Here is a 25,213-nt window from a genome sequence, read left to right on the forward strand (position 1 = left end):
GAAGGTGCTGTTGAAGGAGCCTTGGTGAGCTGCTGCAGATGATACACACTGCTGTCACTGGTGGAGGGAGTGAATGTTTGTGGAAGCGGTGCTAATCAAGCGGGCTGCTTTGACCTGGATGGTGTCTAGCTTGTGTTGGAGCTGCACTCATCCAGGCAAGTCAGAGTATCCCATCACACTCCTGACCTTGTGCCTTGTAGATGGTTGACAGGCTTTGGGGAGTCAGGAGGTGAGTTACTCGCCACAGAATTCCCAGCCTCTGACCTCTTGTAGTCACAGTATTTATATGGATAGTCCAGTTTCTGGTCAATGGTAACCCACCCAGGATGCTGAGAGTGGGGGAATTCAGCGATTGTAATTCCATCGAATGTCATGGGGAGATGGTTGGATTCTCTCTTGTTGGAGATGGTCATTGTCTGGCACTTGTGTGACATGGATGTTCGTTGCCACTTGTCAGCCCAAACCTGGATATTGTCCTGGTCCTGCTGCATTTGGACATGGACTGCTTCAGTGTCCTTGTACACCAGTCAGTGAAAACTAGCATGCAGCCACAGCAAGCAGGAAGGCAAATGATATGTTGGCCTTCATTGTGAGAGGGTTTGAATACAAGAGCAAGGATGTCTTGCTATACAGGACCTTGGTGAGACCATACCTGGAGTATTGTGTGCAGTTTTGGTCTCCTTACCTAAGATAGGATATACTTGCCATAGAAGGAGTGCAGTGAAGGTTCACCAGACTGATTCCTGGGAAGGCACAATTGTCATATGAGGAGAGATTGCGTCGACTAGGCCTGTATTCACTGGAGTTTAGAAGAATTGAGTTGGGATCTCATTGAAATGTATAATATGCTGACGGTATTTCCTCTCCCTTGGTGGGTGTGTGGTGTAGAAGAAGGGATCACAGTCTCAGGATATCCATTTAGGACTGAAATGAGAAAATTGTTCCCTCAAGGTAGTGAACCTGTGGAGGTGTATTTAAGGAAATAGATTTCTAGACTCAAGGGTCAAGAGCTGAAGTTCCTCATCCTTGGAACCATTCTCGAAGCTTCTCTGCACTCCTTCCTAAAGTGCGGTGCCTAGAACGGGATGCAATACTCTAGCTGAGGTCCATCTAGTGTCTTAATCAAGTTCAGCATGACCTTGCTCTTGTACTCTATGCCCCTATTAATGGAGCCCAGGATACTGTATGCTTTAACTGGTCTCATCCTATCCTGCCACCTCCAATGAATTGTACACATATACACCCACCCAGGCCCCCTATTCCTGCACCCCTTTAGAGTTACACCCCCACTTTACTACTGTCATGTTTTTTTCTACCAAAGTGAATCACTTCACATTGCTCTGCCTTGAACTTCCACCTGCCTTTTTCAGGTTGTAAATTAAGACTTAGTTCCTCAGTTCACAACGCTTGAGTTTTCTATCTACAAAACTTGAAATTGCACCCTGTACACCAAGGTCATGAACATATATTGGGAAAAGCAAGGGTCTCAGCCCAAAAAAATTCATTACTGTTACCTGGCTAATTCTGTCTCCATGTTGCTACTGTCCATTTTATTCCATGAGCTATAACTTTGCTCAACTCTTGTGCAGAGCTCTCAAACACCTTTTAGAGGTCCATGTAACAACATTGCCCTCTGTTACCAACGTTTTCCCATAAGAAATCCATGCTGGTTTTCCTTAATTAAGTCTCATTTGTCTATGTGACTTAACTTTGGCCAGTAGTCGTTGGGCTTATCCTTATGGTCAGAACATTTGCAGTTCTCCAGTCTGCTGGCACCACCTCTGCAATTTCCACTCGCCATTTCCTTGCATGCATGTCATTTGGTCCTGATACCTTATCAACTTTTAGGTACAGTTAACCTATCCAATATCACCACCATTTCAATATAAACCCTTATATCATGGCTTGGGTAGCATCACCTTGTCTTCCTTGGTAAAGACAGATGCAAAGTATACAATTAAAACCTCAGCCATTAACAGCATTGATTGTTAATCAAGGTCACTCGGCCAATTCCACGTGTGAATTCCCTTTCTGGTCCCTCATTGTGAGCTGCCAGTCTCTTTCATACTCCCTCTTTGTTTCACCTCCCCTCTGAACCTTCTGCAGTCAGCATGGTTTCCAATCGCAGTTTCTACCGGACATCTGCACTCTTTTTCATAATTCCTATGTCTTTTGTTTGCCCTACCTTTCCCTTTTGATGTAATATATACCTCGACTGTGCCCAAATCCTGGAAAGTAGCCTATTGATATGAAATGTTAATTCCCGTTTCTCTCCCCAGGTGCTGACCTGAATTTTTGCAGCATTTTGTTACCCCACTTTCTGTAATCTGCATCAACTGAAATCCCTAACCCTTAGGCTGGCATTGTGTGTAATATACTGAATGCTTAATAAATCTATGATCTAAACTATTATTTTGAGAACATCCATTGTTTTAGTCAGAAGGGACAACTCCCACTTTCACATCAGAATGGTTTGTGCTTTCAAAATATCACAAGGTCGGATCACGTACATCTCTCTAAACATGCGACTGACTGCATAAAGACAATCCTATCCAGGACACCAGGAACAATGCGGCATAAGCGTTTTGTCTGAAGGTACCTTTAATTTAAAAAAAAAACAAGCCGCTCCTAGCTAAGTTGGCATTTTATCCAAATGACCGCTGATATCACAACATGTTCTTCCTCAATTGCGGTTCTCGGTTTGTGTGTGTGGGTGTGGTAGAGAGGCAGGCCTATTCTGGCTGCTTCAGTGTTGAGGGGGAGAAAGCGGAGTTAGCAACCTGTACCCACCCCCCCCCCCCAGAAAATTATACACGGTTGATAATGTCAACGTAATATGACACAGTATGTACATGAATGTATTTTCCTGCAATCACATATCCAGCTTCCAACAGTAAAATACATAAAAGTGAAACGTCTCACCACCCTCGGTTAGCCAAATAAAAGATTTCTCTTAATACACAGCCATGTAATTGCACTATAATCTCACAATGAACATTCTAACATCAGGGCACGATCTTGTCATTTTAAGGTCCCAGGTTTCTGAAGAGCCAGCTATATATCATGAAACCAGCAACTGCAGTGATATACGCAGAACGCACTTGTCACAGTACTTTCGTGTCCTGTCGGGTGCAATTTTTCCTTCCTCATCATCCCTTAACGTATGGCATAGCACAGGATTCAGTTGCGAGTAGGGGCTCCAGAAGAAAACAGATCAGCTCAAGAAGACTGTTGAAGAGAAAAGAAGTTTTGAGTTCGACAGAAGTGCACCAGGCTCCTTGCAACGTCCAGATGAGGGGGATCTGGCCTATTCAAGGGAATGACGGAATGCACGTAGCTGCACTGTTGTAGAATGACCAGTCTGGAATTCGCCGCTTTATTCAGTCAAATTTTCGGACACCGAGCTTCAGTGGTCCTTTGGCCGCTTTCCTCTCAGCTCGCTTTGCTTCTATTTCTCTCTTGCGCTCCTCCCGCTTTTTTCTGGCGATTTCTGATTTACTTAATCCTGGGAGAAAAGCGGGAAATCAAAAGTTTGGTAAACCACGGGCTGCAGCCAAACATTCCCGACAAACTGGGCCCAACTCCCCCTGTCCTCCGAAGTCACCGGTTTCAACTGGCTGACACAAGCCATCACCTCGCCGAATGACTATTCTAAATCCTGATCCCATCCTTATCTCCACAACACAACCAAGGGTGACTGATCCTTCCCTGTCCCGAGCCAAGGGGTGCAGAAACACTGCAGCATCACAGATGCTGCCCTGACCAAGATTGGACCTGGAGCCCTTTAGACTTCATTGAGATCACCTCTCGTTCTTCTAAAGTGCAGAAAATATAGACCAAGTCTGCTTAATCTCACCTCACAGGGCAAGAATCAATTGAGTCAAGCTTCATTGAACGCAGCTCCCTCCCTCTGATCAGCTTTAATGGTAACCCTGAGTGCCATCAATAAGTCACAGCGAGATAACTCTCAGGTCAGATTGCGCCTAATGACCTGCACAGTCCAACTGAGATTGGCCTCAAATTTAGGGTAATCTTCCAAACTGACCTAACCCCTTTATTCCACTATAACTGACCCGCACCAAGACAAAGGCACTGGTACCTCAGTAACTCCCAGCAGTGTGTTACTTGTCTCCCAGTGAAAAGGGTCCCGTGCTTTGAGCGGTTTCACGCACCGTCGCTAATCTCAAGGCAGCAGGCGACGAAACCCTGGTGCCAGGGAGGCAGCCAGTAACTTGATGTCCAGCACTTCACCCTCCCTGCGCCTCACTACTCTGGGACTGGGAGGCCAGGCCGCTCGCAAGGCAGCAAGATGGGTCAGCCTCGAAGCCTGCATTCAGGCATTAAGCCAGCTTTCTCCATGTCAATACCGTGCTTTGTTGCTGGATTTAAGGTGGAACAGTATATAGCTGGAAGCAGGGACCAGAGAAGGAAAATGCGTCCAGATCATGACAGATCAACTTTTTTTTAATTCATTCACGGGACGTGGGCATCACTGGCTGGGCCTAGCATTCATTGCCCATCCCTAATTGCCCCCTGAGAAGGTGGGGGTGAGCCACCTTCTTGAACCGCTGCAGTCCCTGTGGTGTAGGTACACCCACAGCGCTGTTAGGGAGGGAGTTCCAGGATTTTGACCCAGTGACAGTGAAGGAACGGCCGATATATTTCCAAGTCGGGATGGTGAGTGACTTGGAGGGGAACTTGCAGGTGGTGGTGTTCCCCATGTGTCTGCTGCCCTTGTCCATCCAGATGGTACTAGTTGTGGGTTTGGAAGGTGCTGTTGAAGGAGCCTTGGTGAGTTGCTGCAGTGCATCTTGTAGATGGTACACACGCTGCTGCTACTGTGCGTCGGTGGTGGAGGGAGTGAATGTTTGTGGAAGGGGTGCCAATCAAGTGGGGCTGCTTTGTCCTGGACGGTGTCGAGCTTCTTGAGTGTTGTGGGAGCTGCACTCATCCAGGCAAGTGGGGAGTATTCCATCACACTTGTGACTTGTGCCTTGTAGATGGTGGACAGGCTTTGGGGAGTCAGGAGATGAGTTACTCTCCGCAGGATTCCCAGCCTCTGACCTGCTCTTGTAGCCACAGTATTTAAATGGCTGGTCCAGTTCAGTTCTAGATCTGGTTTTATTTTGTAACCCAACCTCCTATGATGAATCTCACAAAGAAGCGAGAACCTTCTTTCGGATTGGGGTGGTGGGGGAGCCAGTCGATGCTGCAGTAGCTAACCTCTGGGCTGGGACATGAAGTGACCTTGTCCAGGATGGCCCGGTTTCAGGAGCCTGGGGATATTTTAAACATGATTTCGTGCTGCTGCACAGTCACACACCCACCTCATGAAACTTTCATCGGGTGGGGGGGGGGGGGGTGAATTTCGATTTTCACAAGGTGCGGACCTGTATCAGGGGCTTTGAGGACCCTGGAATCCTCGGAACTGACTCGTGTGATCACTTTAAAACTGCAAGCTACCTGGAGCATCAGTCACAGAATTTCTCGGGCGTGATAGTCTATCAACGGACAAACTACAAAAGCTCAATTCTCCACGTTCCCCTCCACAAAGACCAAACTGACCTGGCTCAGCTTCCACCGACTCCCAGTTGTCCTCCGTGTCCCAGCCGGCAGTGGCTTCAGCATTCCACGCATCCTCGTTCTTCTGTGGGGAAGTCACAACAGGTGATACAAACTCATCTCAAACTGTGAGGCACCTTTCAATACAATGCTCGCTTCATCGCCTCGGAGCGCTTTACAGCCAATGCCATGCTTTATGGAGGGTATAGTCTCTGTTGTGATGTCGGAAACACAGCAGTCAGTTTGCGCACAGCAGGATCCCACAAACAGATGACCCAGATCAGCTTCGTTTTTAAGTTACATTGGTTGAGGTATACATATTGGCTCCAGGACACTTTGTGAGGGTTGGGGGGGGCGGTGAAGGAGAGAGAGAAGAACTCCTCTAGTCTCACCTGAATGATGGCACCTTTGACACACAGGAGTAAGGCCATAAATTGTGCGCTCAAGTCTCTGGAAGGGGTGTTCGGGGTGGGGGGGGGTGGGGCCTTGAACCCAACAACCACGTGAGCCAAGAGCTGATATTTAATTTAACTGGGCCAGAGTGCGAGTAAGGTTCCCAAATCCACCTAATTATTGCGAGGGGAACGCAAACCTTCCCAACAACGATGTGGTTTGGTTAAGCGCAGATAGGCTTTCATGAGGAATAAACGGCACGAGAGGGATGGACAATAACGCGCAAAATTGTCTTTGCCCTTTGTGAGGTCTTTATTTTCAGATTGAAAAAAAAAAAGCTGGGCTCTACAGGGCACTGTTCCGTCACATCCTCAGGGCACTTACTTCGCAACCACTGGGATGGTTATCAAACGCAGTGTTATGTTGTGTCAGAACTTGTCACGACTGCTGTTTATAAAGCACTTCAAACAGAGACAGGGGTCCCAAGATGCTCCACAGACGTGTAAATCAGACAAAATGGATGCTGAGGCGACAGATGAAAGGGGAAGAAGGGACGCTGACCAGGAGGGTGCTTTTGAGGAGGGTCTGACAGGGGAAAGGTGGAGTCCGAGGGGGTTTCGGTAGAGAATTCTGGAGTGAGGGTTCTACACGACTTACAAGTCGTGGCAGCAAATGATGGGGGCGAAGGCATGCATGGCTGCACAAGATTCTGGTGCTGGAGGGCTGGAGAGATGTTGGAAGGCGGGAGGAGGTTTTAGAGGCAGAAAGGGGTGAGGCCACCAACATAAGACACAGGAGCAAGACCAGACCATATGGCACCTCGAGCCTGCTCTGCCATTCAATATGTCAGTCTCAGTCACAGTGACCATGACAACTATCATCGATTGTTATAAAAACCCATCTGGTTCACTAATATCCCCTTTAGGGAAGGAAATTTGCCGTCCTTACCCGGTCTGGGTCTACATGTGACTCCAGACCCCACAACGAATGTGGTTGACTCTTAACTGCCCTTTGAAATGGCCAAGCGAGACACTCAGTTCAAGGGCAATTAGGGATGGGCAACAAATGCTGGGCCTCGCCAGCGATGCCCACATCCCATGAAAGAATAAAGAAAGTCATATTCCTCAATTCCTACAGTGTCCCAGAATCTAGCCTGCCAAGCCCTTGAAAAATGTTATACCTTTCAATGAGATCACCCCTCATTCTTCTAAACTCCAGGGAATACAGGTCCATTCTGCTCAATCTCTCCTAGTGGCCAGTTATCTTTTACTGACACCGTGCCTGCCCTGGGAATGTTTGATGGGGACAGTGTAGACAGAGCTTTACTCTGTATCTAACCCCGTGCTGTACCTGTCCTGGGAGTGTTTGATGGGGACAGTGTAGAGGGAGCTTTACTCTGTATCTAACCCCGTGCTGTACCTGTCCTGGGAGTGTTTGATGGGGGCGGTGTAGACGGAGCTTTACTCTGTATCTAACCCCGTGCTGTACCTGTCCTGGGAGTGTTTGATGGGGACAGTGTAGAGGGAGCTTTACTCTGTATCTAACCCCGTGCTGTACCTGTCCTGGGAGTGTTTGATGGGGACAGTGTAGAGGGAGCTTTACTCTGTATCTAACCCCGTGCTGTACCTGCCCTGGGAGTGTTTGATGGGGACAGTGTAGAGGGAGCTTTACTCTGTATCTAACCCCGTGCTGTACCTGTCCTGGGAGTGTTTGATGGGGACAGTGTAGAGGGTGCTTTACTCTGTATCTAACCCCGTGCTGTACCTGCCCTGGGAGTGTTTGATGGGGACAGTGTAGAGGGAGCTTCACTCTGTATCTAACCCCGTGCTGTACCTGCCCTGGGAGTGTTTGATTGGGACAGTGTAGAGGGAGCTTTACTCTGTATCTAACCCCGTGCTGTACCTGCCCTGGGAGTGTTTGATGGGGACAGTGTAGAGGGAGCTTTACTCTGTATCTAACCCCGTGCTGTACCTGTCCTAGGAGTTTTTGATCAGACAGTGTCCTACATTTTACCTGGTTTGTAGCAGGTGCCTGAACGGCCGTGGTAAAGAAGTCCTCTTGTCTGCCGGTGCTGCTCGCTCCATCCCAGTTGTATTCACTTGCGAGCCGCACCTCCTGCTGGTTTGCCGAAGCTTTGACCTTCAGGGTATGGCTCTGACTCAGTGTAAGTTCATTGTCCCAGTCCGTGTTCCAGTTGTCGTCGCCAGTGGACGTCTGATCCGGAGCTGCTTCAGCCCTGGGTTCCCAGTTGTCCTCCAGGCCCCAGCCAGCGCTGTCCCACTCAGGAGCTATGGGACTTGGCTCTTTGTTTTCAGCGGTGGAGATATTCTGAAAATGGGTAAGTGTATTAAAAACACCTTGCTTACGTATGGCGCGCAGTTGCTGTGTCGCTTGCTCTCTGCTGTGGAAGAGCACAATCAGTGTAATACCACTGCTACTAAAGGTCTTGCAGAGAGCAAGCAGCTCCTGCAACTGTCAGACTTGCTTCCGGTTCCACTTTTCCCTCATACCACTGTTACATATAAAAAGCTGGGATTGTTCTCCTTAGAGCGGAGAAGGTTAAGGGGGCGATTTAATCGAGGCGTTCGAAACCATGAGGGGTTTGGATAGAGTAAATCAGGGGAAAGTGTTTCCAGTGAGGGGAGGGTCGGTAACCAGAGGGGACACAGATTGAAGAGAATCGGTTAAAGAACCAGAGGGGGAGATGAGGAGAATGTTTTTTTTTTTTTTACACAGCGAGTTGCTGTGATCTGGAAGGCGCTGCCTGAAAGGGAGGCGGAAGCAGATTCAATAGGGGCTTTCCAAATGAAACTGAATCACTACTTATAGCTGAACAAATTGCAGGGCTATATCACACAGTCCGTCCAGCTCAGGGAGACACCACTCAGGCCATCAGCTCTGTGCTGGTGTCAATGCTCCACACTGGCCTCCTCCTAACCCCCTCTTCATCTCACCCCATCAACATATCCTTCTATTCCTCTCTCCCTCGTGTGTTTATCCAGCTTCCCCCTTAAATCTATCTATAGGATTGACCTCACTCACTCCCTGTGGGGGTGAGTCCCACATTCTCCCCGCTCTCCGGGTAAAGGAGTTTCTCCCGAATTCCCGTTGGGATTTATTAGCCGCCAGCATTGGCAACTTGCATTCACGTAGCGCCTTTCACCCAGGTGCCAAGGCGCCTCGCAGAAGCATCATCGAAAACAACAACAACAGGGAAGCGGGTCTCACTGGGACAGCTTCTGCTAAGAGCTGGTGCAGCCTCCATAAGCTGAATGGCCTCCTTTTGCGCGACTGCCCCACTCAACCAACCCCAGGCGCAAGGACAGAGGCACTCACCGTTCTCTCACGGGTCTTTCTCTTGCTGTTTACACCCAGTGACCATTCAGCAGCACTGCTCCAGTCCTCCTTCCCGTCATGTCCCTCCGATTGCTCCGTCTCCTGTTTTCAATCAAATCACGAGGGCAGCTGGTCACACAATGGTCACAGGAGGCAAACCGCACCTCGGTCACAGACAGCCGCTCTTTCCAAGCCTAACCCCCTAATGCAGGGGCAGCCGGTCACCCCAAGGGGCAGGAGAGATCAGCTCTGCGAGGCTCTCCCCACCCCGCCTCCAGCCCCGTCACTCTGTTCCTCATGCACACAGCCGGTCTCACTGCAGGTGAACAGTCACACCGACTGTGGCAGACGCATGGCTGCAGGTTCTGCGCGAGGGCTTCCCAGGGGGCAGGGCAACATCGATCGACCTCGGTGCAGTGCCGCCCTCACCTACCGGCAGCGCACGTGCTGCTTGTGGCCCCCGCCCTGTGCTCGCGCCCGGGCCGAGGGGTACGACCCCAGCAGCGCTGACGTACTCACCTCCAGGCTGCCCCAGTCTTCATCGTCCCACCTGTCTGCCGGTTCATCCTTATCGGCTGCCTCTTTAGTGGGAGCTGGTGCTACAGGCGTGGCTGCAGGGCTGTGTCTGTCCTCTGCCAATTCAAGATTGTACACAGTACAAAGCATTACAGAAAGGTATTTACAGCTCAGTAACAGACCACTCAGACCAACAGGTCCACAAAAGCCACGTCTCACCCAGCTTCATACAACCCCATCAATATCGTGCTCATGCGCTTCCCCCCCTGTGGTGACGAGTTCCACATTCCCCCCACTCTCGGGGCAGAGGGGGTTTTGCCGAATTCCCACCTGGATTTGTTAGCGAGTGTCCGATATCGATGGCCCTGAATTGTCTCACCCGCAAGTGGAAACATCTTCTCTATCGCCACCCCATCAAACCCTTTCATAAGAATTTGGAAGGCCTCTCGCAGGTCACTCCTTGTTTCTAGAGAAAGAGGCCTGAAGTCTGTTCGACCTTTCCCGATGGGGTTAATCTCGCAGTTCTAATGTCTTTCCAGTAATTTTGTTTTGTACTTCCTGCAGGGGCTCTACATAGTATCTATAATCTGGAGGCAGAGTTTGTCTGTGTTGTGTGAGTGTGTGCCCGTGATTGAGAAGCACTCTTTCTGTCCCTCGTGAGCGCACGCGCGAGGGCGAGGGAGGGGGCCAGAGCGAGGGCGAGGGAGGGGGCCAGAGCGAGGGCGAGGGAGGGGGCCAGAGCGAGGGCGAGGGAGGGGGCCAGAGCGAGGGCGAGGGAGGGGGCCAGAGCGAGGGCGAGGGCCAGAGCGAGGGCGAGGGAGGGGGCCAGAGCGAGGGCGAGGGAGGGGGCCAGAGCGAGGGCGAGGGAGGGGGCCAGAGCGAGGGCGAGGGAGGGGGCCAGAGCGAGGGCGAGGGAGGGGGCCAGAGCGAGGGCGAGGGAGGGGGCCAGAGCGAGGGCGAGGGAGGGGGCCAGAGCGAGGGCGAGGGAGGGGGCCAGAGCGAGGGCGAGGGAGGGGGCCAGAGCGAGGGCGAGGGAGGGGGCCAGAGCGAGGGCGAGGGAGGGGGCCAGAGCGAGGGCGAGGGAGGGGGCCAGAGCGAGGGCGAGGGAGGGGGCCAGAGCGAGGGCGAGGGAGGGGGCCAGAGCGAGGGCGAGGGAGGGGGCCAGAGCGAGGGCGAGGGAGGGGGCCAGAGCGAGGGCGAGGGAGGGGGCCAGAGCGAGGGCGAGGGAGGGGGCCAGAGCGAGGGCGAGGGAGGGGGCCAGAGCGAGGGCGAGGGCCAGAGCGAGCGCGAGGGAGGGGGCCAGAGCGAGGGCGAGGGAGGGGGCCAGAGCGAGGGCGAGGGAGGGGGCCAGAGCGAGGGCGAGGGAGGGGGCCAGAGCGAGGGCGAGGGAGGGGGCCAGAGCGAGGGCGAGGGAGGGGGCCAGAGCGAGGGCGAGGGAGGGGGCCAGAGCGAGGGCGAGGGAGGGGGCCAGAGCGAGGGCGAGGGAGGGGGCCAGAGCGAGGGCGAGGGAGGGGGCCAGAGCGAGGGCGAGGGAGGGGGCCAGAGCGAGGGCGAGGGAGGGGGCCAGAGCGAGGGCGAGGGAGGGGGCCAGAGCGAGGGCGAGGGAGGGGGCCAGAGCGAGGGCGAGGGAGGGGGCCAGAGCGAGGGCCAGAGCGAGGGAGGGGGCCAGAGCGAGGGCGAGGGCCAGAGCGAGGGCGAGGGCCAGAGCGAGGGCGAGGGCCAGAGCGAGGGCGAGGGCCAGAGCGAGGGCGAGGGAGGGGGCCAGAGCGAGGGCGAGGGAGGGGGCCAGAGCGAGGGCGAGGGCCAGAGCGAGGGCGAGGGCCAGAGCGAGGGCGAGGGCCAGAGCGAGGGCGAGGGCCAGAGCGAGGGCGAGGGCCAGAGCGAGGGCGAGGGCCAGAGCGAGGGCGAGGGCCAGAGCGAGGGCGAGGGAGGGGGCCAGAGCGAGGGCCAGAGCGAGGGAGGGGGCCAGAGCGAGGGCGAGGGCCAGAGCGAGGGCGAGGGCCAGAACGAGGGCGAGGGAGGGGGCCAGAGCGAGGGCCAGAGCGAGGGCGAGGGCCAGAACGAGGGCGAGGGAGGGGGCCAGAGCGAGGGCGAGGGAGGGGGCCAGAGCGAGGGCGAGGGAGGGGGCCAGAGCGAGGGCGGGGGCCAGGGCGAGGGCGAGGGAGGGGGCCAGGGCGAGGGCGAGGGAGGGGGCCAGGGCGAGGGCGAGGGCCAGGGCGAGGGCGAGGGAGGGGGCCAGGGCGAGGGCCAGGGCGAGGGCGGGGGCCAGAGCGAGGGCGAGGGAGGGGGCCAGAGTGAGGGAGGGGGCCAGAGTGAGGGAGGGGGCCAGAGTGAGGGAGGGGGCCAGAGTGAGGGAGGGGGCCAGAGCGAGGGAGGAGGCCAGAGCGAGGGCGAGGGAGGGGGCCAGAGCGAGGGCGAGGGAGGGGGCCAGAGCGAGGGCGAGGGCCAGAGCGAGCGCGAGGGAGGGGGCCAGAGCGAGCGCGAGGGAGGGGGCCAGAGCGAGGGCGAGGGAGGGGGCCAGAGCGAGGGCGAGGGAGGGGGCCAGAGCGAGGGCGAGGGAGGGGGCCAGAGCGAGGGCGAGGGAGGGGGCCAGAGCGAGGGCGAGGGAGGGGGCCAGAGCGAGCGCGAGGGAGGGGGCCAGAGCGAGGGCGAGGGAGGGGGCCAGAGCGAGCGCGAGGGAGGGGGCCAGAGCGAGCGCGAGGGAGGGGGCCAGAGCGAGCGCGAGGGAGGGGGCCAGAGCGAGCGTGAGGGAGGGGGCCAGAGCGAGCGCCTGGGGGGGGGGGGGGGGGGGGGGGGGGGGAGAGAGAGAGAGAGGGAGGGCCAGAGCGAGCGCCAGAGGGGGCCAGAGCGAGCGCCAGAGGGGGACAGAGCGAGCGCCAGAGGGGGACAGAGCGAGCGCCAGAGGGGGCGCCAGAGAGACAGAGCGAGCGCCAGAGAGACAGAGCGAGCGCCAGAGAGACAGAGCGAGCGCCAGAGAGACAGAGCGAGCGCCAGAGAGACAGAGCGAGAGAGACAGAGCGAGCGCCAGAGAGACAGAGCGAGAGAGAGCGAGCGAGCGCCAGAGAGAGAGAGAGAGAGAGCGAGCGAGCGCCAGAGAGAGAGAGAGAGAGAGCGAGCGAGCGCCAGAGAGAGAGAGCGAGCGCGGGAAAGAGAGAGCGAGCGCGGGAAAGAGAGAGCGAGCGCGGGAAAGAGAGAGCGAGCGCGGGAAAGAGAGAGCGAGCGCGGGAAAGAGAGAGCGAGCGCGGGAAAGAGAGAGCGAGCGCGGGAAAGAGAGAGCGAGCGCGGGAAAGAGAGAGCGAGCGCGGGAAAGAGAGAGCGAGCGCGGGAAAGAGAGAGCGAGCGCGGGAGAGAGAGAGCGAGCGCGGGAGAGAGAGAGCGAGCGCGGGAGAGAGAGAGCGAGCGCGGGAGAGAGAGAGCGAGCGCGGGAGAGAGAGAGCGAGCGCGGGAGAGAGAGAGCGAGCGCGGGAGAGAGAGAGCGAGCGCGGGAGAGAGAGAGCGAGCGCGGGAGAGAGAGAGCGAGCGCGGGAGAGAGAGAGCGAGCGCGGGAGAGAGAGAGCGAGCGCGGGAGAGAGAGAGCGAGCGCGGGAGAGAGAGAGCGAGCGCGGGAGAGAGAGAGCGAGCGCGGGAGAGAGAGAGCGAGCGCGGGAGAGAGAGAGCGAGCGCGGGAGAGAGAGAGCGAGCGCGGGAGAGAGAGAGCGAGCGCGGGAGAGAGAGAGCGAGCGCGGGAGAGAGAGAGCGAGCGCGGGAGAGAGAGAGCGAGCGCGGGAGAGAGAGAGCGAGCGCGGGAGAGAGAGAGCGAGCGCGGGAGAGAGAGAGCGAGCGCGGGAGAGAGAGAGCGAGCGCGGGAGTGAGAGCGAGCGCGGGAGTGAGAGCGAGCGCGAGAGAGAGAGAGCGAGAGGGTTTATACCTGCACACGCGCGTGCCTGTGTGCGTGCATACATATAGATATATAAAAACGATTGAACAAAGTCAGGCACAGACAGCAAGATGTAGCGGGAATCCACAGCCAGAAAGAAGTGTACCTTCTCTTGTTGCAGGGGTAGCTTCAGCGGCTGGTACTGCAGTGGGCTGTCCTCCTGCTGGCTGCCCTCCTGTCACCGGGTTTCCTCGGATAAGCTTCGATGTGAGAGTGGAGACGCCGGTGACGGCCCACCCAGCCCAGCTCCCAGTCAGGGCAGCCGTGGGACTTGACGAAGCAGAGTTGACATCGCTCTCTACAAAACAGGAACACAAGTGCTTAGCCGAGGTAGCAAACGCTCGCAAAAACTCGGGATCCTTGTGCACGGTCCCAGAGACAGCAATAAAGTAAATGGTCAGTTAATGTTTTATGCTGTTTTGAGGGGCTGGCGGGGTGCGGTATGAGAGACGGCCCCTCTGACAGTGCAGCACCCCCTCATTCCTGCAGTGTCAGCCTGGTTATATGCTGGAGTGGGGCCTTATAGACTCATAAGCCTCTGACTGAGATGTGAGAGCGCTAGCCAGAGGCACAGCCAGCGCCTGCACACAACCTGGCCGTGCCTGACGCTGGCTCTTAGGTCTCCCGATTGCATTACTTGGGTATGAGCGGGAGAAGCGTGTTGTGGACGCGCAGTTCACTTGGACTCAAGTGCTGAGGGGCCTCTTTGATGGCGGCCAGGGAAACTTCAGGCGCTTTTCTGTGGATCCAGCCAAGCTCGGGGTGGGGGGTCTCAAAAGCAGTCGGGTATTGACGGAAAGTGAGGTGCTGGCAGGGGTGTGGGGTGGGTGGGGGGGAGAAGGATACAAAGATCAAGTGGTTGTCGTTTTGCCTATGACACCCCTTCTCTCAAACCCCTCCCCCCGGCCCCAAACCAGGCCAACGTTTCCACTTACCTACTTCGGGGAGTTTGGATGGATCCTCCGACACCATCTCCAGCTTCGCCAGGAAACTCCGCACCGCTTTAAAGGCCTGAAAGGACATGGGAGAAAAATGGGTCGGGGGAAGGAGGAGTGTAAAAGCCGACTGCAGAAGCCGCCGGGCAGTGCCAGCGCCCACCCGCCACACGCTCGTTTCGGGCATTTCCTCCATCCAACCCACCCCCTCTAGATGGCTGAATGAGCCTGTTCCATATAGTCGCCCAGCCTCACTGCAGGTGGAAATCCCGAGCTCCCTCTCCCGGCTGCCTGCCTCCCTCTTGTGAGGGCTTGTGATTTGGACAAAGGGGATATTTTGCAGGGTATCCGTGTCAGTGACTGTGCTGCCGTGTGACTCAAGTGATCCATTTCTTGCCACTTAAGCTCTCACCTTGCCATGTGGCTTTTGCTCAGTCGTTTATCGGTGAGAGACTGTCCACCCTTTAGACTAGGCGTCCCAGCCTTTGGGGCTCCGTTCATGTGTACCCACGTGCAAAGTTTACATCCTGCGCAGGGACAGTGGGCCTCCCCCACTTCCGCACTGCCAGTTTCCCCGATCCCGGTTCCCCTGAACTTCCCCGATTCCCTCCGGTCGTTGATACGAGTAGATCCCGATGACTGGGTTTATCCAGTAACGGTGCCAAGAACAGCCCCCTTCCAGGCCCCCAGCGCTCCAACAGGAGGTGCCAATGAGGGAGGGAGATGAGAGCAGACTGGATTCAGCTGCCTGGGCTGCTGGTGGCGATAGCTGGGAGTCCAGCCCAAGATGCCTCAATAACACCTCCCCGGCCCATTTTCGCCCAGCGCGAGACCTCACTTCTCCTAAGAAGAACACGAGGGTTACGTCCCGTGCTCCGCTGTTCAGTAAGGTTTCCCACCCCACCCCTCGATTCCCTCAGTTGGTGGGATTTTCCACACCCGCCCACCGCCCGCGATCCTCCAGTCCCGCCGCAAGTCAATGGCCTCCTGGCTGGGGCACCACCTCACCCCACCCCGGTGGGCCCCACCTACGACAGGGCCAGAAAACCCTGGCCAGTGTCCAAAGAATCTCTTAAATATACTCAACGACTGCTCTCTGGGGTGGGGAATTCCTGAAGGTTCACCACCCTCGGAGCGAAGAAATTTCTCTTCATCTCAGTCCAAAATGGCCGACCCCTTTCTCCTGAGCCTGTGGCTACCCCCCCACAACGTTCTAGACCCTCCAAACAGCAGCAAACGGCCTCTCAGCATCTACTCGCAATTTTATATGTTTCGACGAGATCGCCTCTCATTCTTCTAAGCGCCAGAGAATATAAAGCCCAGTCTGCTCGATCTCTCGTAGAGTTCAGTCATCCCACGTACCTGATCGCGAACATTCTTGTCAGGGTCCGCCGTCAGGGGGCAGAGCACCTGAAGGATTTTATAAGCACAGTCGCTGACTGAATAGTAATTGTGGGTGGCGGCAAAACCCAGGACACCAGCTGCCCTGGAGGGAGCAAACGGATCTTTGGTTGCCCGGGAGAAGGCGGAGATGAGAACTCTGTGCCGGGTCTGTAAGGAAAGAAGGAAAAAAAAAAACCTGAAATCTGAATGTGTGGCTGGATAGGTCGATGTTAAACCACGCAGTAGCTCGGGTAACCTGCACGAGGAATGCTTACTGACGCACTTCCCAATAAATCTCCGACAAATACAGCCCCACTTCCCAGGGAATCCCCGACAAATACTGACACACTTCCCAGGGAATCCCCGACAAATACTGACACACTTCCCAGGGAATCCCCGACAAATACTGACACACTTCCCAGGGAATCCCCGACAAATACTGACGCACTTCCCAGGGAATCCCCGACAAATACTGACGCACTTCCCAGGGAATCCCCGACAAATACTGACACACTTCCCAGGGAATCCCCGACAAATACTGACACACTTCCCAGGGAATCCCCGACAAATACTGACACACTTCCCAGGGAATCCCCGACAAATACTGACACACTTCCCAGGGAATCCCCGACAAATACTGACACACTTCCCAGGGAATCCCCGACAAATACTGACACACTTCCCAGGGAATCCCCGACAAATACTGACGCACTTCCCAGGGAATCCCCGACAAATACTGACACACTTCCCAGGGAATCCCCGACAAATACTGACACACTTCCCAGGGAATCCCCGACAAATACTGACACACTTCCCAGAGAATCCCCGACAAATACTGACGCACTTCCCAGGGAATCCCCGACAAATACTGACACTTCCCAGAGAATCACTGACAAATTCTGACGCACTTCCCAGAGAATCCCTGACAAATTCTGACACTTCCCAGAGAATCCCCGACAAGTATTGACAAATTCCCAGTCAATTCCCTACCAATACGGCACACTTCCTAGGGGATCCCCTACAAATATTGACACACTTCCCGGAGAACAACCCAAAAATCCGGACGCATTTCCTGGGGAATTCCCGCTACAAATCCTGACACACTCTCGAGATTACCCTCTAAATATTGAACTGGAGGGCCCCAGGTAGCTCATTTCAGCCAGGCAGTACTTAGGCTGCAGGCGGGACACTCAGCCAAGTCTCATGCTCCTGGCTGCTGCCTTACCACGCCCTCCACCAGTGGAACGCCCGATTCCAGTGTGGGCAGAGGGTTCAGATTGGCTTTGATGAGTCACCCCATGGTTGCATGGCCCCACCAAGGCTCATGGTCTAAGGCCTCCACGCGAAAAATGTCTCTCTCTCTCTTAGCGGAGGCCGCTCCTCCAGCAGAATGCAGCTTCAGCAGGGGAGCGGCGAAACCCAGCTCATTCGAAAGCGTCGCACTTACGTTGGCGTTGAGATAGGAGGAGATTTTGCCCAGGCAGACGGTGGTGTTGCAGCGAATGGGGCCCTGATCATCCTTCGCCTGCAGCCGCGCAAAGTGTTTCATCAGCTCGACGTTCAGGTTGCTATCGTTGAGCTTCGGGGCGAGCAGCAGCATCGACTGGAATCGGAAATAAGCAGAGGATTCAGCGAGGGTGGGGGTGCTCCGGGTGTTCAGCCAATTAACCCCATGTGGCCAGTGGCCCACAGTTACCTGCCCATCCCCTCCAAGTCCCCCTTGTTGGCTGGTCAATCAGCACCAGAGCCCTGCAGTGCAGTGGAGCCGCCTGCCTTGCCGCCCGACTACAGGCGGCCGCCGAGGGTTGACCCGATTCCCCGTCTCCGCCACCGCCCTGGAAGTCCCGGCCACCAAAGGGGCTCTCCTCTCTCCCGCAGCCCCTGCCCTTGCCGTGCGGGAGTTGGCCGACAGCACTGACCTTCACGGTTTGCTCCCTGATGGCGGGGTTCGTGTCCATGAAGCCTTGGACGACGTGAGGGAAAATCTGGCCGTTCACCGTCGCTTCATTCAGGTACTGGATGAACTGCTCCATCTGAAACAACAGCGCACGCAAATCATTCGCCTCGCTGCCGCTCGTGGGATCCTGCTGTGCGCAAAACGCCCGCTGCCTTATTTTGCCTACGATGACTGCCTTCCCCGTTAATTAACAGCAACCGCTCGAGCCAGGAGGGTCACAGGCTCAGTCCGGGACCTGGGGCCATAACCCCACCCACCCCCGCCGTCACTCCGGCGCAGTGCTGAGCGGGTGCTGCACTGTCGCAGGGGCTATTCTTCCAATGAAGCTGGGGTTAAAACAGTTAAATTACGAAAGGCAGGTTGCATCATCTAGACGTGCGCTCTCTGGAACACTGAAGATTAAGGGGCGATCCAACTGAGGCGTTTTAAGATGATTAAAGGTTTCGATCGGGTCGTTAGAGAGAAGCTATTTCCTTTGGGGTGGGAGAGGCAGGGGGAGGGGGAGGGAGGAAAAGAGAGAACAGCGTGACAGGGCCTTAAAATTAGAGCCGGGGATGATGTCAGGAAGCACTTCTCTCTCCCCCAAAAGGCTGTCGAGGCTGAGGGATCAATTAAAAACCATAAAACTGTGATTGATGTTTTTTGTTGGGTAAGGGGATTAAGGGTTTTGGATTTAAGGCACGTACATAGAGTAATTTATTCTTTCATGGGATGTGGGCGCCACTGGCAAGGCCAGTTATTTGTTGCCCATCCCTAATTACCCTTGAACTGAGTGGCTCGCTAGGGGCATTTCAGAGGGGCAGTTTAAACCCACATTACTGTGGGTCTGGAGTCACATGTAGGCCAGACCAGGTAAGGACGGCAGATTTCCTTCCCTAAAGTGACACGAGTGAACCAGATGGGATTTTCCCGACAATCGACAATGGTTTCGGCGTCACCAGTACCGAGACTAGCTTTTCAATTCCAGATTATTAATTGAATTTAAGTTTAAAGGCAGTTGGTGGGATTCGAACCCCTGACCCCACAACATTAGCCTGGGCCTCTGGATTACCAGTCCGGTGACATTAACACTACACCACCATCTCCCCCAGTTAAGATAGATACAGATCAGCTATGATCTAATTGAATGGTGGAACAGGCCGGTGGGGCTGAATGGCCTCCCTTCTCTGTCCTTATATTCCTAACTCAAGATTCGTGCTAGGCTGGGATGTAGAAGATTGCTTTGCTCTGTAAACACTGGTGGCTCTAACTTCCTGCACAACATCAGCGACTACAGTTCGAAAGCCACTCATTTGCTGTCAAGCAGTTTCGGGTATAAACGGCGCTATATAAATGCAGGTTCTTCCACCCTTCTTAGAGGCAGCCATTTTGGGAAGCCCAAGCGATTTTATAAAATGTTGCACAAACGAAGAGATCATGGTGGGAGGGAGGCCGAGGGGTGGGGGGAAAGAAAGAGAATGCCAAGCTCAGCCTGAAAACGATGAGAACATTCCAATGACGCACAATTCCCCGACCAAACGACAATACAACTCCGATGGCTTTTAGCTGGGCTTACATCACACCCCATTCGCAGGATGACAGCTCGCGCGTCAGACTAGAAAGAAGCCAGAAAGCTGTTCATTTATTGCCGGCTCCTTCTGACGTTTGGGTGAGGGGTGGGGGGCAAGGTGGTTAACAAGCTTCTACCAACCCAAAGAGAACAGGAGATTAAGGGAAACTGATCAGGAGAAACTATTCCTGCTGGTTGTGGGAGTCTAGGAAGAGGGGGCAGAGTCTAAAAATGAGGGCCAGGCCTTTCAGGAGTGAGATCAGGAAACACTTCCTCACACACAGGGTGGGAGAAGTTTGGAAACTCTCTCCCGCAAACGGCAAGTGATACTGGGTCGATTGTTAATTCTAAATCGGAGATGGATAGATATTTGCTGGCCAAAGGTATAGATGGACATGGGGCAAAGACGGGGGTACGGAGTTGGGTTGCAGATCGGCCACGGTCTCAATGTGGTGCCGCAGCAGGCTTGAGGGGCTGAATGGCCTCCTCCTGCCCCTAAGTACTTCAATGGACCTTAAATCACGTTTATTTCCAGTAATTCTTTTTTCACACCTTAAAAGGACAGTTCTGCTGACACACATTCCCAGAATGATTAAAAACACACATTTCGCAGAGTGATTAAAACACTGTGCAACCTCCGACTTAACCACGAGCGATGGCAGCAAGGCCAACTGGTGCTCTAAACAGGCCTGGCCTCAGCGCTGTGAAGATACGCCTAAATGGTAACATTGACTGAAACGATTATTTTGTTGTGCATTTAAATCGGCCGCAGTTAACATCAGCTGGCAATTAAAAGGCTCATCATCTCCTTCGAGCTAGTGAAACGCCTCAAAGGTGCATCACAGGGGCAACAATCAAACCAACGATTGACGCGTGATGTTAGGGCAGATGATTAAAAGCTTGGTCGAGGGTGCTGAAGGCACGGCCGCCAAATGGCGGAGCGAAGGGAATCGGGGACAAGTGAGAAGCCAGAATCGGAGGAGTGCAGAAATCACGGAGCGTTGCAGGGCTGGAGGGGGTTACAGAGATCGGAGGGCGGGCGGGAGGGGAATGGGAGGCCGTGGAGGGTCTGAACAGGCAAGTTTCAAACTGAGGCAGAATCACAGACCTGCTGAAGCAGACGAATCCTCATCGCTCTGTCTGTCGAGGAAAACATTTTGACCACAACAGGGATAATTTTTTGCTGGTATTCCTCCGCACTCAGGAACTTCCCCACCTGTGGAGACAGCACCGAAACATAACTGGTTCCCAATTCAAATCAGCCCTTCTAATTTTGTTCCCCACACATAACGACGGCAGCCAGTGTTAGGATACATGCCCCCCGCCTTGCACTAGAACCATTGTTGTTACAGGTACTCGACTCCCATCCCACAGGTATTCACAAGACAGGCGTGGGGACCTACTTTGAAGAGTGGAGTGAGGATGACGGCTCCGGCGCTGCCAAACGCAAAAGCCGTCAGCAGCTGCGGCAAGACCTTGTGCTTGCAGAAATTCTCAGGGAAGGCGTCCAGCTGTGAGCTCAGCTCCAGAAAGAAGTTCTGCCGCTCGACTGGCTCTTTGATCTGCAGATGCGTGAGAGAGAGAGAGAGAGGTCGACATAATCAATGTTAGAGCACACTCGCACGCGCACACACCCTGAAGAAGGGTCGAAATGTTAACCCTGTTCCACAGACGCTGCCAGACCTGCCGAGCTTTTCCAGCATTTTTCCGTTTTTATTTCAGATTTCCAGCATCTGCCGTATTTTGCTTTCATCCCGGGGGAGTGCTACACTGTTGGAGATGCCGTCTCTCTGAGGGCTCTCCTGGGAGGGGGGTGGTGTTAGCGATCACCAGGTTGGGGGGGAGAGGGGGGCAGAGTTCTCCTTGGTGTCCTGGCCCCTCGAGAGCAACATTGCAAAATTTTAAAGAAAGCAGATTATCTGGGCATCATCAGTGGGAGCTTGCTGTGCACAAATTAGCTGCCACGTTTCCTATGTTAGAGCTGTGACAAGAGTTCAGAAAGTAATTCAGCGGCTGTAAAGTTGCTTTGAGGCAGCTGGAGGTGGTGAACAATGCCACCGAAACGCAGGTCTTTCTTTTCAGATCTGCAATACGAGGAGCTCCCTTACGCAGCAGTTCAAACAGGGTGCGGGGAACTGGCAGAGAAACCCTCACCGCAGAGCAAGCGAGGAGCCGGGAGGGAGCAAGGAGCAGAGCCCCGGGCCGAGAGTCCTTGAACTAGAGCAGCACAATCGCACCGGAAATATTCTCCCGGGAAACCGAGAGCTGGCTTACCACAAGCGTGTGCCTCGAAGGCTGGACTGACCTGAATCTCTTCCAAGAAAAGGTTGGTTTCTATAAACCTGTTGCTCATGAAGCCATTAAGTCCCCGGCAATTCTGCAGAAACTTGGACGGGTTGGGTCTGATTTTGGGATTAGCTCCAACAAGTTCACAGTAATGAGGCACGAGAGACTTCGGGATCTAGAAAAACAGAAAACAAGCAGAGGAACAATGAGCAACAGCAGCCTATAAACAACGGAAAAGGAAGCCAATCTTAGCTGCTTTATTTCAAACTCCCGGCGGCAAATTCCCCTCCCCCACGCCCTGATGCCCATCCTCGCTGCAGCTCAGCTTGAAGGTCACTAACAGGCCTTCGCCAACTCACCAGGCTGGAGTTTAACCAGGAGCAGGTCAGCTGTACCCTCACCCAAGACCAAGACCCACGCGCTTTGCAGTAAGTGACTAGCGATCAGCAGGAACTCTAGGGGTTTGGCCTTTGTTTAGATCAGGATCAGCTCGCGAAGCAGTGATCGAGTGGTGGGAGGACCAACTCTGAACCTTCCTTCCAAACTCTCTTTAACACCTCTTAGCAAAACCCCGGCAGTTAGCGACGTGCTACAATCCGAAAGCGACGGGACTGGTCACCGCGAGCTTTGCGTTCGGTGATAAAAAGCAGGAAATGCTGGAAACACTCAGGAGGTCAGGCAGCGTCGGCGGAAGGATTATCCTCCCTTCGGCTTTCACCTCACCCTTCCCGCGCTTCCAAACGCTGCGGAACCTTTTAACGTCGGGCAGGGCTCCCTGGGTGCTGCACGGGCGCCAGCCTAGATTATGGGCTCAAGCGGCGGGGGCGGGACTTGGAACCCACGGCTTTCTGACAGCGCTACCCTCTGAGCCAAGCTGTAAATCATTCCACGGGTCACCGCTACGTAAAGCCCCGTTGGTCAGAGGAGGTCCACTCAAAAGGCCCCGCCCGCACATGCACGAGGAGGACAAGAACAGACCTTTCCGAGGGAGCGGAGGGAGGAGGATCTGTGCAGGGATCCATTGAAAACTTCCCAGATCAGGCAGCCCAGGCGCCACATGTCCGCTGACCTGCAACAGGAGAAAGTCGTCAGTCTCGACGAGGTTTCCTCTAATTCAGAAACGGCCTGCACTTTGAAAACTCGCGACACAACACGCACACAAATCCCCACATCTTTATTTGAGAATGTGTTCCATCTTCCTCCATGCCTGAAGACGCTGAATGTGTTGGGGTCCGGCTCCACTAGGCTCAGCCACACTCCAGTGCTGAGGTGAAGGCCGAGACTGTAAACATCAGGCAGCAATTCAAACAGGCAAAAAACACGGCCAACAAGTTGCCACCTGGAGAACGTGACATGAGACGAGTTGAAGGATCTTAGCGATGGGGAACAGAACACTTTCCATTAAAGGCACCAAGAGTCAAAATGGGGCTTCCTAAGAATGTAACACGTGGGTCAGGCATTAAAACTCCCTCTACACTGTCCCCATCAAACAGGGCAGGTACAGTATGGGGTTAGATACAGGGTAAAGCTCCCTCTGCACTGTCCCCATCAAACACTCCCAGGACAGGTACAGCACGGGGTTAGATACAGAGTAAAGCTCCCTCTACACTGTCCCCATCAAACACTCCCAGGACAGGTACAGCACGGGGTTAGATACAGAGTAAAGCTCCCTCTACACTGCCCCCATCAAACAAACTCTCTCCCAGGACAGGTACAGCAGTTAGAAAAAGGAACAAACTTTGGCCCTGCCTCAGAATAACTTTTTTCTTATTCATTCATGGGATGTGGGCTGCGCTGGCTGGGCCCAGCATTTATTGTCCATCCCTAACTGCCCTTGAGAAGGTGGTGGTGAGCTGCCTTCTTGAACTGCTGCAGTCCATGTGATATAGGTACACTCACAGTGCTGTTAGGGAGTTCCAGGGTTTTGACCCAGTGACAGTGAAGGAATGGCCGATATATTCCCAAATCAGGATGGTGAGTGACTTGGAGGGGAACTTCTAGGCTGTGGTATTCCCATGTGTCTGCTGCCCTTGTCCATCAAGACGATTGTGGTCATGGGTTTGGAAGGTGCTGTCGAAGGAGCCTTGGTGAATTCCTGCAGTGCACCTTGTAGATGGTACACACATTGCTCCTACTGTGCGTCTGTGGTGGAGGGAGTGAATGTTTGTGGATGGGGTGCCAATCAAGTGGGCTGCTTTGTCCTGGACGGTGTTGAGCTTCTTGAGTGTTGTGGGAGCTGCACTCATCCAGGCAAGTGGGCAGTATTCCATCACACTCCTGACTTGCGCCTTGTAGATGGTGAACAGGCTTTGGAGAGTCAGGAAGTGAGTTACTCATTGCACGATTTCTAGCCTCTGTCCTGCTCTTGTAGCCACAGTATTTATATGGCTGGTCCAGTTCAGTTTCTGGTCAATAGTCATCCCCAGGATGTTGATAGTGGGGGATTCAGTGTTGGTAATGCCATTGAACATCAAGGGGCGACGGTTGAATTCTCTCTTGGTGGAGATGGTCATTGCGTGACACTTGTGTGGCACGAATGTTACTTGCCAACTTGTTGGCCCAAGCCTGGATATTATTCAGGTCTTGCTGCATTTGGACATGGACTGCTTCAGTGTCTGAGGAATTGCAAACAGTGAACATCATGCAATCATCAGTGAACATCCCCACTTCTGACCTTATGATGGAAGGAAGAGCATTGATGAAGCAGCTGAAGATGGTTAGGGCTAGGACACTATCCTGAGGAACTCCTGCAGTGATGTCCTTGAGCTGAAATGACTGACCTCCAACAACCACAACCATCTTCCTTTGTGCTAGGTATGGCTCCAAAAAGCAGAGAGTCTTCCCCGATTCCCACTGACTCGAGTTTTGCTAGGGCTCCTTGATGCCACAGTCAAGTGCGGCTTTGATATCAAGGGTGGCCACTCTCACCTCACCTCGGGAGATCAGCTCTTTTGTCCATGTTTGAACCAAGACTGTAATGAGGTCAGGAGTGGAGTGGCCCTGGCGGAACCCAAACTGGGTGTGTGAGGTTATTGCTAAGCAAGTGCCACTTAATAGCACTGTTGATGACCCCTTTCATTACTTTACTGATAATCAAGAGTAGACTGATGGGGCGGTAATCGGCCAGGTTGGATTTGTCCTGCTTTTTGTGTACAGGACATTCCTGGGTAATTTTCCACATAGCTGGGTAGATGCCAATGTTATAGCTGTACTGGAACAGCTTGGCTAGGGGCGCGGCAAGTTCTGGAGCACAAGTCTTCAGTACTATTGCTGGAATATTGTCAGGGCCCATAGCCTTTGCAGTATCCAGTACCATCGCCATTTCTTGATATCATGTGGAGTGAATCGAATTGGCTGAAGACTGGCATCTGTGATGCTGG

At 54.3% G+C, this 25,213-nt stretch overlaps 1 protein-coding gene across 4 annotated transcripts in view; it reads right to left on the minus strand.

The window, feature by feature from the left end:
- Positions 1–2,832: 2,832 nt before the first annotated feature.
- Positions 2,833–25,213, minus strand: part of scyl1 (SCY1-like, kinase-like 1) — a 33,492-nt gene continuing 11,111 nt past the window's right edge. The window contains exons 5-18 of one of the 4 annotated variants that reach the window (XM_078532900.1): positions 22,812–22,902; positions 21,853–22,008; positions 20,951–21,109; positions 20,656–20,763; positions 17,961–18,074; positions 17,489–17,644; positions 16,021–16,209; positions 14,659–14,734; positions 13,830–14,021; positions 9,811–9,923; positions 9,292–9,393; positions 7,969–8,283; positions 5,566–5,644; positions 2,833–3,505 (exon numbers count right to left, since the gene is read on the minus strand). In XM_078532900.1, coding sequence (XP_078389026.1) covers positions 3,381–3,505; positions 5,566–5,644; positions 7,969–8,283; positions 9,292–9,393; positions 9,811–9,923; positions 13,830–14,021; positions 14,659–14,734; positions 16,021–16,209; positions 17,489–17,644; positions 17,961–18,074; positions 20,656–20,763; positions 20,951–21,109; positions 21,853–22,008; positions 22,812–22,902 — 1,975 coding nt within the window. In that variant the 3' untranslated portion in view covers positions 2,833–3,380. Of the gene's footprint in view, positions 3,506–5,565; positions 5,648–7,968; positions 8,284–9,291; positions 9,394–9,810; positions 9,924–13,829; positions 14,022–14,658; positions 14,735–16,020; positions 16,210–17,488; positions 17,645–17,960; positions 18,075–20,655; positions 20,764–20,950; positions 21,110–21,852; positions 22,009–22,811; positions 22,903–25,213 lie in introns of all 4 variants that reach the window. The other 3 variants (XM_078532899.1, XM_078532902.1, XM_078532901.1) reach the window with 3 other exon arrangements.

This window comes from Cetorhinus maximus, chromosome 31 (genome assembly GCF_964194155.1).
Source record: "Cetorhinus maximus chromosome 31, sCetMax3.hap1.1, whole genome shotgun sequence".
NCBI classification, from domain to species: domain Eukaryota; kingdom Metazoa; phylum Chordata; class Chondrichthyes; order Lamniformes; family Cetorhinidae; genus Cetorhinus; species Cetorhinus maximus.